The sequence below is a fragment of the Anomaloglossus baeobatrachus genome, chromosome 1 (genome assembly GCF_048569485.1).
Source record: "Anomaloglossus baeobatrachus isolate aAnoBae1 chromosome 1, aAnoBae1.hap1, whole genome shotgun sequence".
Lineage (NCBI taxonomy): Eukaryota > Metazoa > Chordata > Amphibia > Anura > Aromobatidae > Anomaloglossus > Anomaloglossus baeobatrachus.
The window spans coordinates 897,111,999-897,126,200 of record NC_134353.1 but is presented as its reverse complement, the minus strand read 5'-3'; the positions used below and the strand labels follow the sequence as shown (position 1 = coordinate 897,126,200).

At 47.9% G+C, this 14,202-nt stretch overlaps 1 protein-coding gene across 4 annotated transcripts in view; it reads left to right on the top strand.

The window, feature by feature from the left end:
* UNC13B (unc-13 homolog B) overlaps positions 1 to 13,924 on the top strand; it is a 436,326-nt gene extending 422,402 nt beyond the window's left edge. For all 4 annotated transcript variants that reach the window (XM_075327051.1, XM_075327042.1, XM_075327033.1 and 1 more), the window contains 8 exons: positions 117 to 269; positions 640 to 763; positions 2,106 to 2,162; positions 7,795 to 7,875; positions 8,028 to 8,175; positions 11,461 to 11,553; positions 11,969 to 12,128; positions 12,503 to 13,924. In XM_075327051.1, coding sequence (XP_075183166.1) covers positions 117 to 269; positions 640 to 763; positions 2,106 to 2,162; positions 7,795 to 7,875; positions 8,028 to 8,175; positions 11,461 to 11,553; positions 11,969 to 12,128; positions 12,503 to 12,788 — 1,102 coding nt within the window. In that variant the 3' untranslated portion in view covers positions 12,789 to 13,924. The remainder of the gene's footprint in view (positions 1 to 116; positions 270 to 639; positions 764 to 2,105; positions 2,163 to 7,794; positions 7,876 to 8,027; positions 8,176 to 11,460; positions 11,554 to 11,968; positions 12,129 to 12,502) is intronic.
* The last annotated feature ends 278 nt before the right edge of the window (positions 13,925 to 14,202 follow it).

The window sequence follows — 14,202 nt, the reverse complement described above, 5'->3', positions numbered from 1 at the left end:
TACTGACCGCTCACATGGGCTGAGGTCAGACGAGGCTGCCGATATAGCCAGGAGGGTGCGGCTGGGCAAACTGTTCAGCTCTGATTTGTGTCTATATTTTTGGGGTCTTTCCGCAGTTTCCAATTCAGGATCGATGAGTGTATTAAACAGATGTCAGAGATCTTGGGCCACGTGAAGGGCACCGGGAACGTCTCCGCCAACGCCAGGAACACGGTGGCACAGGATGCAGACAATGTTCTGCGCCCCCTGATGGACTTCTTAGATGGAAAGTAAGTGAGAAATAATACTTTCACGTTCAGACGCTTCATCCCATAACTTCCAAACATGTAAAAATGAATAGAAAGAATCCACAAGGAAAGGAAGAGGCCGGTGAGAAACAGAAGTTTAAGCAGTGAGGAGAAGGGCAGCACAAAGCAAGACGTCTGCAGGGGAGAACGAAGATCCAGGGTGGAGGAGCCCATTACTGAGCAGTCATCCTGAATAATAATCTGCATTTTGATTATTAGCGTTTCCCTTTAACAGGAAAAGACCCCTCCAGAGTTAGTGCGAAAACAGCTTCTATTGCTCCCCCTATTAGTATGTGCCCACCATATCAGCCCAATATATACTTTTCCTAATTGTGACCTTTGTTTCCTGCAGTCTGACCTTATTCGCCACCGTGTGTGAGAAGACTGTCCTGAAACGCGTCCTGAAGGATCTCTGGCGGGTGGTGATGAACACGATGGAGAAAATGATCGTCCTTCCTCCCCTCACGGACCAGTCGGTGAGTGTCCTCCCCATCAATGAAACCGCATGAATGACATTGGGTGCAAATGTCATACCTAGTGCCTAAAGAGGTCCCTCAGCCACAAGGGATAGAGGGGACCTAGGAGAGACTTTGCATCAGCTCATGAGAGGTTTCTGGTAGCCCAGCCGCTCCTGACATCTCCTCAAACCTCCTGGAAAATGCGTCACAGCGGACATGTTCCAGGTACCAATTCTCCCCAGTGATCGCCTCCATCACTAGATCCGCAGGATAGTAAAAAGCACTGCTACCTCCTGTGATATTAACATGTGGCACCCTACATCGTCTGTAGGAGGTGTCCATGGGCACATTTATCTCAACGCATGGTGGACTTACTGGGGGCCAGCGCTCATTTTATTGGACTAATGAGGGCAGTGAGCCCCAATATCCCTTTACAAGGGTGTAAGATGCTGATATATGGGAGCTGTTTGCATGGTAGTGACTGCAACAAATGTTTTGGCCCTGACTAGTGTAGTGTAATTTTGACACCTTGATGTCGTGAACCAACATTGTGTCAGTGTAGGGATCTATAGGGATGACAGGTGATCAGCCATAATAATCCCATTCGGTTGCCCTGATATTGTTATATTCAGATTTTGGGGTGCATCCACATTTGGTGCCTTGACATACAGGACTCATTATCTGCTTCTCTAACTCACCTTTATTTCCCCTTTCCTTCGGGTGGACTCCTGTTGCCATCAGATGGTAAGTTTGGGGAACCCTTGTCCCCGTTTCCCCATAGTTGTGCTGCACGCACACTTTTACCCTGAAAGGCCTTGTGTCTGACCCTTCGTGTGACATCTCATACCATCTAAGGGTTGACCCAAGCTACATGCGTAAACCTGTGTCATCAGAACTACATCACCACTGAGTCCGCTCCCCCTGTACCACAACTGTCCTCACCTGGTCACGTCCTCCAGGCTCATGGCGTACAATGTAAAGCGGGGGAGATCGGGCACAGCAGGTGGAGCGTGCATGTAATAAAGCAATCCACAGTGAGATTGCACAAATCAGCATTGCCTGTCCGGCTCCTCTCCGGGGCTGTAGAGCGCCCTCCTTTTGTGGAAGTGAAGAAACTTTGCACATCGGGGCGGACGGATGCAGTCAAGTGTTACAGTGCGTTCCAATAATCTGCCATCTTCATGACCAACAAAGTGCTGCTGATGGGAAATTACTGCGATCAGCCATCCAAGGGGTCTTCACCATCCAGGGGTCCTGACTATGACGTGCACCTAAGACTGGCGACTGCAACCGAGATCCGGAAGAATCAGTCGTCCATGTCAATAACATTTTCTCTCTTCTCTCCCTCTTTCACTTTCAGGGAACTCAGTTGATTTTCAGTGCGGCCAAGGAGCTGGGCCAGTTATCAAAGCTGAAGGTACGGCCGGTGCAATGGCAGCTGTAGCTGTGTGTGTGTGTGTGTGTGTGTGCTGGGTCCCTGCTTGTGCAGCCATTCGATTGTTTCACAACTGCGCAGCGTCACTCCTCCATATTTTCCGTTTTATTCCATGGGACCCATCATTCACCACCCCTATACTCCTGTAATGCACGGTGATGATCCTTCTCCACCCCTATACTCCCATAATGCACGGTGCCGATCCTTCTCCACCCCTATACTCCCGTAATGCACGGTGCCGATCCTTCTCCACCCCTATTCTCCTGTAATGCACAGTGCCGATCCTTCTCCACCCCTATACTCCTGTAATGCACAGTGCCGATCCTTCTCCACCCCTATACTCCCGTAATGCACAGTGCCGATCCTTCTCCATCCCTATACTCCCATAATGCACAGTGCCGATCCTTCTCCACCCCTATACTCCTGTAATGCACAGTGCCGATCCTTCTCCATCCTATACACCTGTAATGCACAGTGCCGATCCTTCTCCACCCCTATACTCCTGTAATGCACAGTGCCGATCCTTCTCCATCCTATACACCTGTAATGCACGGTGCTGATCCTTCTCCACCTCTATACTCGTGTAATGCATGGTGCCGATCCTTCTGCACCCCTATAGTCCTGTAATGCACGGTGCCGATCCTTCTCCACCCCTATACTCCTGTAATGCACAGTGCCGATCCTTCTCCACCCCTATACTCCTGTAATGCACAGTGCCGATCCTTCTCCATCCCTATACTCCTGTAATGCACAGTGCCGATCCTTCTCCACCCCTATACTCCTGTAATGCACAGTGCTGATCCTTCTCCACCCCTATACTCCTGTAATGCACGGTGCTGATCCTTCTCCACCCCTATACTCCTGTAATGCACGGTGCCGATCCTTCTCCACCCCAATACTCCTGTAATGCACGGTGCCGATCCTTCTCCACCCCTATACTCCTGTAATGCACAGTGCCGATCCTTCTCCACCCCTATACTCGTGTAATGCACGGTGCCGATCCTTCTCCACCCCTATTCTCCTGTAATGCACGGTGCCGATCCTTCTCCACCCCTATACTCCTGTAATGCACAGTGCCGATCCTTCTCCACCCCTATACTCCTGTAATGCACGGTGCCGATCCTTCTCCACCCCTATACTCCTGTAATGCACGGTGCCGATCCTTCTCCACCCCTATACTCCTGTAATGCACGGTGCCGATCCTTCTCCACCCCTATACTTCTGTAATGCACGGTGCCGATCCTTCTCCACCCCTATACTTCTGTAATACACGATGCCGATCCTTTTCCACCCCTATACTCCTGTAATGCACGGTGCCGATCCTTCTCCACCCCTATACTTCTGTAATACACGATGCCGATCCTTCTCCACCCCTATACTTCTGTAATGCACGGTGCCGATCCTTCTCCACCCCTATACTTCTGTAATACATGATGCCGATCCTTCTCCACCCCTATACTCGTGTAATGCACGGTGCCGATCCTTCTCCACCCCTATTCTCCTGTAATGCACGGTGCCGATCCTTCTCCACCCCTATACTCCTGTAATGCACAGTGCCGATCCTTCTCCACCCCTATACTCCTGTAATGCACGGTGCCGATCCTTCTCCACCCCTATACTCCTGTAATGCACGGTGCCGATCCTTCTCCACCCCTATACTCCTGTAATGCACGGTGCCGATCCTTCTCCACCCCTATACTCCTGTAATGCACGGTGCCGATCCTTCTCCACCCCTATACTTCTGTAATACACGATGCCGATCCTTTTCCACCCCTATACTCCTGTAATGCACGGTGCCGATCCTTCTCCACCTCTATACTCATGTAATACAGGGTGCTGATCCTTCTCCACCCCTATACTCCTGTAATGCACGGTGCCGATCCTTCTCCACCCCTATACTCCTGTAATGCACGGTGCCGATCCTTCTCCACCTCTATACTCATGTAATACAGGGTGCTGATCCTTCTCCACCCCTATACTCCTGTAATACACGGTGCCGATCCTTCTCCACCCCTATTCTCCTGTAATACACGGTGCCGATCCTTCTCCACTCCTATACTGCCGATCCCTAAAAATGACCATGTCACATTTGGGAAGTCACGTGGTTTCGCCTCCAGTGTTTATCGGTCATCTGTATGTAATTGAAGTTTTTTCAGGGGACATTTGAGGTTTGATAAAACGTGGCATTGTGTTTTAGTACATTACTAATTTCAGGATCTCTACTGTCTGTGAAAGGACGTATTAATTGTGCACTCAACAACCTCAGGATGTAATCGTGATCATGTCCAGGCTTCACACTTGGATTGAAGCCTCCAACATGATGCATAGTTTTGTTTTGGGATTTATTTTTAAAAATGTTAAAATGACACCATCCAAAAGGATACCAAACCTCCACTATTATAGTCAATGGGGTCTGCCTGGCACCATTGCTACCCATCATAGGAGCTATACATTTCTTGCAGGCGTTTAGTTTTTCTATTTTCACAACTCCAGACGCCAGTGTGAACTGCGCCTAACCCAAGTGCAGGGCTTATTAAAGGTGTTCACCTTCTGGGTGAATAATCACCTTCAATGGCAGCAAGCAGAGATTTTGAAAATACTGAGAAGTTGAAACGCCACCTTTTTTGAGAAAGTTACATTTAGAGCAGGCTGGCTAAGCCCGGCGTGTAGTGGACTCTGACGCCCTCTTGTGGCGTTGGTAAATCTTGGCAATCTGTGCCAGGATTGCACACCTAAAGCCTGTAGAATAGCGCATATACAGGATATCACAAAAGTGAGTACACCCCTCACATTTTTGTAAATATTTTATTTTAACTTTTCATGGGACAGCATTGAAGATCTGATCCTGTGATACAATGTACAGTGTCAGTGTGCAGATTGTACAACATTGTAAATTTGGTGCCTGCTAAATAACTCAACACACAGCCATTAATGTCTAAACTGCTGGCAACAAAAGTGAGCACCCATTTATCCATTTTCCCTCCCCTGTGTCATGTGACTCATGAGTGTTACAAGGTGGCAGGTGTAAATGGGAGCAGGGGTGTTACATTCGGTGTTATCTCTCACACACACGCTCGCACTGGACGCTGGAAGTTCATCATGTTTCCTCATGGGAAAGAATTCTTTCAGGATCTGAATAAAAGAATTGTTGCCACCACACTGACACTGAGTTGCAGCACGGTGGCCAAGACCATACAGTGGTTTAACAAGACAGGATCCACTCAGAACAGGCCTCGCCATAATCGACCAAAGAAGTTGAGTACTCTACATCATATCCAGAGGTTCTCATTTCAGACTAGATGTATGAATGCTCCCAGCATTGCTGCAGAGGTTGAAGGGGTAGGGGGGTCCGCCTGTCAGTGTTCAGACTATACACTGAACACTGCGTCACATTGATCTGCATGGCGGTCTTCCCAGAAGGAAGCCTTTTCTAATGATGATGTACAAGAAAGCCTGCAAACAGTTTGCTGAAGACAAGCAGACTCATGGATTACTGGAACCACTTCCCGTGGTCTGATGAGATCAAGATAAACTTATTCAGTTCAGATGGTGTCAAGTGTGTGTGGCGGCAACCAGGTGAGGAGTACAAAGACAAGTCAGTCCTTCCTACAGTCAAGCAAGGTGGTGGGAGGCTCATGGTTTGGGGCTGCATGAGTGCTGTGGGGAGCTACAGTTCATTGAGGGAACCATCAATGCCAACATGTATTATAACATACTGAAGCAGAGCATGATCTTTTCCCTTCATATTCCAAAATAATGACCCCAAACACGCCTCCAAGATTACCACTGCCTTGCTAAAGAAACTTAGGGCAAAGGTGCTGGACTGGCCAAACGTCTCCAGACCTAAACCCTATTGAGCCATCTGTGGGGTCTCCTCAAACAGAAGGTTAAGGAGTGCAAGGTCTCCAACATCCACTAGCTACGTGTTGTTGTCTTGGAGGATAGAAGAGGATCCAGCGGCTCCTGTGAAGCTCCAGTGACCTCCATGCCCAAGAGAGGTAAGGCAGTGGCTGAAAATAATGGTGGCCACAGAATATTGACACTTTCTGCAGAATTTGGCCATTTTCACTTAGGGTTGTGTACTCACTTTTGTTGCCAGCAATTTAGACATTAATGACTGTGCTGATATATAGGACACCAGATTTACCCGGTTATACCAGCTGCACACTGACCCTGTACATGTTATCAAAGGGTCAGAACTTTAGTGTTGAGTCATGAAATTATACAATAAATTCTTTACAAAAATGTGAGGGGTGTACTCACTTTTGTGATATGCTGTATATATTATTTTAATTTCCAATACAATAGGTTTCCATGTGGATAAATACTGGTGATGTGTGAGCAATGCTCGGACACTCGGTACTCCTTAAGAGCAGTTGGATGATTGGCTGGACGCTACTCGAATACCCAAGTATAATGGAAGTCAAAAGGGAACGCGAACATTTTTCCCAAAGATTTCCTGGAAAAATGCTTGCGTTCCACATTGACTGCCATTATACTTGGTTGTTTGATTTGCGCCCATCCGAGCATCCAATTTCTCTTAACCAATACCAAGCACCCGAGCATGGTAGTGCCCGCTCATCACTAGTTACGAGTACTGAGCACCTGAGCATGGTAGTGCTCGCTCATCACTAGTTACGAGTACCGAGCACCTGAGCATGGTAGTGACCGCTCATCACTAGCTACAAGTACTGAGCACCTGAGCATGGTAGTGCCCGCTCATCACTAGTTACGAGTACTGAGCACCTGAGCATGGTAGTGCCCGCTCATGACTAGTTACGAGTACTGAGCACCTGAGCATGGTAGTGTCCGCTCATCACTAGTTACCAGTACTGAGCACCCGAGCATGGTAGTGCCCGCTCATCACTAGTTACTAGTACTGAGCACCCGAGCATGGTAGTGCCCGCTCATCACTAGTTACGAGTACTGAGCACCTGAGCATGGTAGTGCCTGCTCATGACTAGTTACGAGTACTGAGCACCTGAGCATGGTAGTGCCCGCTCATCACTAGTTACGAGTACTGAGCACCTGAGCATGGTAGTGACCGCTCATCACTAGTTACGAGTACTGAGCACCTGAGCATGGTAGTGCTCACTCATCACTAGTTACGAGTACTGAGCACCTGAGCATGGTAGTGCCTGCTCATGACTAGTTACGAGTACTGAGCACCTGAGCATGGTAGTGCTCGCTCATCACTAGTTACGAGTACTGAGCACCTGAGCATGGTAGTGCTCGCTCATCACTAGTTACGAGTACTGAGCACCTGAGCATGGTAGTGCCCGCTCATCAATAGTTACGAGTACAGAGCACCCGAGCATGGTAGTGCCCGCTCATCACTAGGTACGAGTACTGAGCACCTGAGCATGGTAGTGCCCGCTCATCACTAGTTACGAGTACAGAGCACCCGAGCATGGTAGTGCCCGCTCATCACTAGTTACGAGTACCGAACACTCGAGCAAGGTAGTGCCCGCTCATCACTAGTTACGAGCACCCGAGCATGGTAGTTCCCACTCATCACCAATACATATGTTCGGCTCATTGAGACGTCTTCTGGCTATCTGTGCCTGGTAGCAACATCCTACTATCATTATTAAACCCCTTTCCGCCCTTACAGGATCATATGGTGAGAGAAGAGACCCGCAGTCTGACCCCGAAGCAATGTGCTGTAATGGATCTGGCTCTGGACACGATCAAGGTATGTGCTGGCTGACCACACAGAAGGCGTAGGGGCTCCGCACAGATGAGCCCTTTTGTCTCGAGGGTAGTATGGGAACATATACCATGGTCTTGGGACAGGGTTTCATGACAGGTTTTTAGTCTTAAGCTTCCCTTCCTCTTACTTTTCAGCAATACTTCCATGCAGGAGGGAACGGCCTTAAGAAGACTTTCCTGGAGAAGAGCCCGGACCTCCAGTCTCTGCGCTACGCCTTGTCCCTGTACACGCAGACCACAGATACTCTCATCAAAACCTTTGTGCAGACCCAGACGGCACAAGGTAATGTACAGAACGCTGCTGGAATGTGAGCCTTACAGGAGGCAGATGGCACCGATCCGCCATAGAGACAGAGGTGCGATCTGTGCATAGTATGAAATTCCCTAAAGCCGCCACTATATAGAAATTATACAAAGCCTACAGTTTCTCTGGATCCCACCACTCGAGTATTAGATTATGGCGCTGGTAACGTAATATTACTAAAAGTGCATATTTAAGATATAGTGGCCAGGAAGATTTGCCGCTCAGGAGTCTGGAAAAGCTGAGTGATACGCTGATCTAAGGTGTATCAGCAGCCATATTGGTTGTCACTCCGCTTTCCCAGAGGGAGATATAACCAAGAAACGTCGTCCCGGAGTATTTAACCACATGACAAAAGAAATCAGGCCTTGGCTTGTGTCTGCTGTCGAGGCCAGTCAGCCCCTGTAAAGCATGTCGTTGTCTTCACTTGTGTGCTTTGTCTGTGTATAACTCTCTCTTCCTCTTCTCTCGCCTGCTGTCTCTTGCTGTCTCTTGCGTTCATCTCTCAGTGCATGATGGGAAGGGTATTAGGTATACGGCTAATGAGGACGTTCGCCCCGAGAAGGGTATGTGTGTTGGTATTGTTGTAGTATGTGGTATAGAGAGACCAACCCAATCCCGCACAGGCTCCTTTCCTATTATAGACTAGTGTCGGAGACCCCTTCCACATCCCACCCACCCACAAATCCGAAAATCACGGTCTGCGTACACAATGAGATGTTCGGTTACTGATCTCTTAATCCAGATTAAATGGCCCCAGAAACATAACTGAGTCCAAGATCAGGTCAAGAGATCCGTGGCTGGTCAATCATGAATGTGATACGTGAAGCCATCCTTACTGCTTGTCATATGTCTTCACTATAATAGAGGAAGAGCCCTTTAAGCAGTAATTTTCATAAATAGCTTTCTGAACAGATTACATTACTTATCTTGTACTCCAGAGCTGCACTCAGAATTCTGCAGACTTCAGAGCTGAACTCTTACAGCATTCCTGGCTTTATCCGGGTCTGCACATCAACAGCAGCGTCTGGAAATACTAAATACAGCCGAGCACACTTACTCTTCAAATCCTAGAAAAACCTTTTAACAACCAGCAGAATTGTGAATGCAGCTCCTGAGTATATCACATTCTCAGTACTCGACAAGTGAGGTGCTCACAAACATAAACATTTTTATTCCCAACTATATATGTAGCCGGCCGATCAGAGATGGACACGATAATCCAGTGTAAACCACGGGGTCTTAAAGCGTTAAGCTGGTGTCATATCTGACGGTACAGAGCAGCATGCCACCCTTATTTCACCTGGAAAAATGCTTACTCAGCTGCACTGGGGCTGCACGTAATTTGGCTGAGGCCTATTGGCACCCAGTAGCCAGCGCACAGCCCCGGTTGCCCCACCCCGATAGGACGGTTTAGTCGCGTGTACAGGCTATAAGCCTATGTAGTGGTTGTAGATGGCGTCTTGTTCTTGTGCCAGCGGCTTTCATGTTATCCTTTGTCTGCCATGTCTTCAGTAAGAAGCCAGAGATGAGGATATGTGGAAACTGCTCGTTATACATGTGACCTGTACGTGTAATATTGCATTGTGGTGACATCATGTCTTGTGCTCCATTCACAAATGTGCTCTTGTCCAAGAGAATGAAGCCCCCCATACATATCACATACCGGTCAGCTGAACAATCATGCTGCTGGCAGCTATACTCCATATAGAGGACCCTCAACTCAGAGGACCACTGCTAGACTCATCGGGGGGGGGGGAGTGACTTTTGTTCTGCAGAATAAAAGAATCAGTGGTTGGAAATGACGTGCCGGATTCTTCTCTCCTCCTGTATCATCTGTCAGGGAAGAGTCGGGTGACCCTATACACATTAGACTAATGTCAGCTAATCGCACCCGATCCTTCTCTCCTCCTCTATTCTCTGTCGGGTAAGAGTCAGGAGACATTATGCACATTAGACTAATGTCAGCTAAACACGCCGGATCCTTCTCTCCTCCTCTATTCTCTGTCGGGGAAGAGTCGGGTGACCCCATACACAATAGACTAATGTCAACTAAACACGCCGGATCCTTCTCTCCTCCTCTATTCACTGTTGGGGAAGAGTCGGGAGACCCCATACACATTAGACTAATGTCAGCTAAACACACCGGATCCTTCTCTCCTCCTCTATTCTCTGTCGGGAAGAGTCGGGTGACCCCATACACATTAGACTAATGTTAGCTAAATGTACCGTTTCCTTCTCTCTTCCTCTATTCTCTGTCAGGGAAGAGTCAGGAGACATCATACACAATAGTCTAAATGTCAGTTAAACACGCCAGATCCTTCTTTCTTCCTCTATCATCTGTCGGGAAAGAGTCGTGAGATACCATACACATTAGACGAATGTCAGCTAAACGTGCTGATTCCTTCTCTCCTCCTCTATTATCTGTCGGGGAAGAGTCGGGAGACCACATATACAACACATTGATATCAGTAGATTCGGCCGACTGTCTAATGTGTATGAGGGCTCCAGACAAATGCTTGTCGGGGGAGTTAAGGATCCGGTGTCTGATTTCAGATTGCTGATCTTCTTCTCTTTGACATAAAGAGATGTCTGACCGCGCTGCTCACTTAGAGAACACCAGAGCACTCTGCTAAATGTACGCTCCGGTATATGAAAAAGATGGCTGCCAGACAAACTATTGGCCGAAGAATAGTTTGGCCAACAGCCATCTCTTGTGTGCGGTGGGCTTAAAGGCCCCCCCATACACCATAAACTAATGTTGGCTAAACAAGAGCGATATCGAAAAGTTTGGCCTATGATGTAATGTGTATGGGGACAATGGCAACCGATGGTCGGGGGGAAATCGATCGCATTGTTCTCCCACTGCCGGTCATTATGTCAGTCGGCGGTTTTCTTATAGAAAACTCAGGATCACTTGGCTGGTCGAGCGTTTCTGTGTACGGGAGAGTTGGCCATGATGGCTGTCGGCAGAACGATCGGCCAAAGCATTGTTCAGCCCGCGGCCATCTCATGTGTATGGCTGACTTTAGACGGTGAGCCAATCCCGCCAATATTTCTACAGTGTACAGGGGCCTTTAAGTTAGAAGCTTGAGATTTTTATCTGCAGACCATTGGCAGGTCCAGCTATATTTGTTGAGATCTGCTGACAATCTGATGTCCGTGATGGCCATACACATAGAATTAAGAGCTGGACGTGGCAATGGCTGGGGGCAGAAATGTACCCGGCTCGTTGTACAGTTCTTTACACAGATGTCTCTTCTCTAGGGTCTGGCGTGGATGATCCTGTCGGGGAGGTGTCCATACAGATAGACCTGTTCACACATCCGGGGACCGGAGAGCAGAAGGTGACGGTGAAAGGTACGGGCATCCACAGATCTACAACCTGGGCAGAGCGGACATGTGTTCTTGCTGCACCAGTCCCATTTTTGGTTTTGGCTGGAAGTATTATTTCTGAACGGCTTGTGCCCCAGAACAATAGCACATTGCTACTAATCTGCAGAAAACTTGTTTTTGTGACCAGAAAACGATAGTTTGAAATGTTCCTATTTTCAATGAGAGGGAATAGTAACAAAAATTAATTTACATACACAGCAGCTAATGTGAGCAAGCAGTGGTGCAGGGCAAAGCATGGTGGTTGGACTGAGCAGCAAACATAGAAAGGAGGTCAAATTCAGTCCCACCGCCTATGGGGAATCAATAAACACATCAGCGATATGTCCGTCAGTCTGTAGGAGGTATGACCTTATTAAACCTGTGCCTGCTTCTCCCACAGTGGTGGCAGCAAACGACCTGAAATGGCAGACAACAGGGATGTTTCGGCCGTTTGTTGAGGTCACCATGATTGGACCTCATCAAAGCGATAAGAAGCGAAAGTTCACTACTAAATCAAAGAGCAACAACTGGGCTCCTAAGTACAACGAAACGTTCCACTTGTAAGTATAATGTGCCAACAATCCGATATTTTTTTGAATAAGAAATCTAATAAACCAGAGAATGCAGCCACTGGAGAGTTATCACATCACTATTCCTTCACTACAGACTGCTGACATCACTGAGAATGTAGCCTATCCATTCACTACAGACTGATGACATCACTGAGAATGTAGCCTATCCATTCACTACAGACTGATGACATCACTGAGAATGTAGCCTATCCAATCACTACAGACTGATGACATCACTGAGAATGTAGCCTATCCAATCACTACAGACTGATGACATCACTGAGGATGTTAGTTATCTGGAGAAATAGTTTACAGCATTTTTGTATTCCATGCTCACGTGCCTGTCATTCTTCTCTCTCCAGTATTCTGGGTAACGAGGACGGACCGGAGTGCTACGAGCTCCAGGTGTGTGTGAAGGATTACTGCTTTGCCCGTGAAGACCGTGTGTTGGGAATAGCAGTGGTTCAGCTGCGGGACATTGCTGACAAGGGCAGCTGTGCGTGCTGGTGTCCGATGGGACGCCGCGTCCACATGGACGACACTGGACTGACCATCCTGCGCATACTCTCCCAAAGGACCAATGACGAGGTTGCCCGGGAGTTTGTTAAGCTGAAGTCTGAGACCCGCTCTACAGAGGAGGGCAGCTGAGCGCGGACCGCGTCCTCTCTATGTGCCAATTCTTACAGCTCTTGCTGCCTTCGAGCTCCCTGTCCCGTACGCTGCACAAGTGGACAGGAGCGGACAGCGAGCTGCGCAGATTATTTATTTTTGTGTATTGCCTGATGGCGCAGGAATCCTTCAATAAGAGAAGGCGTCTGGTGTCCTGTACATATCTATAGAAAGTGACTGGTGTCCTGCCCGGCGAGGTGTGAGGGGGTCCGGACGTCTCTAGCCACCGCTGTCCCATCTACGTGACTGTCACTAGGAGCGGCGGTGCCGGACTGTGCTGCTCACAGACGTGGCGTCCGGTCCTCCATAAAGGCGTAGTCAGGAGCAACTCGCCCCGGAGCCCAGCCTCATCTGCCATCTTTTTTTTATCACCTTGCAATATGCAGTTTGTCTTTTATTTTATGTCCCACATTTGAAGAACTCGTCAGTTTTTTAAGCTCACATTATTTTATGTTGAAGAAGGCGCGGCGTTGCAAGACGTCCATTTTCTTTTTAATATTTTCACCGCTAATTTTTTATATATTAAAGACCTGTGCATAGTTTGGCGGTATAGTACTTTAGCCTGTAGGGCAGAATGCACCTGTAAGGGAGGAAGTGTTACGAGAACTATTAATGTGCCATATATCACTCGGCTGGTGCTCCGCAACCAACACCGGTTTCTTATGGATGAAAGGTGGCTAGGTTTTTTTTTTTAATGTTATATTTTGCACTAATTTGGAGATGATGTGTCCGTATTCATCATCAGCTCCATTATGGGTGAGAAGAACAAGACACGATGAGGACGGAGATCGTTACTTCTATTGTTGTATTATACCGTGTAATTACTCCCAGCGCGACCGCCCGGGGGCTCTACAATACGCCCCACTCCTCTGTAATCTATAATGTACAGCTATGAGAAGCCCCCAACCCCTCCCCTGGGCATGTAGTGTTCATTGCTGCTCCTGCCAAGATCGCGGCTTCCTCCGGTGCTGCCTGTACAGCGCAACGGCTGCCATGTGGCAGGCAACTGTACAGTAGGTGTAAAGGGTGAGAATATAATGTAGACTCGTTATCGTACGTGCCATCGTCACTGACCACATAGCTCAGCCCTCAATAAAGATCTTTATTGTAACATGTCTGGTCTGTTTATGTACTGTTATGGTCTCACCGGAAATGATTTGGGGGTGATGAGGGTATCTATATATGCAGCGTATTTATCGTTATGACAGTGAAAAACATTGTGGATGATATGTTATGAAATTTCGTTTATACAGTCATGGCCAAAAGTTTTGAGAATGCTACAAATATTAATTTTTACAAAGTCTATTGCTTAAGTTTTTCTAATGGCAATTTGCATATTTCTTTGTCGCTCCATTGGGAGACCCAGACAATTGGGTGTATAGCTTCTGCCTCC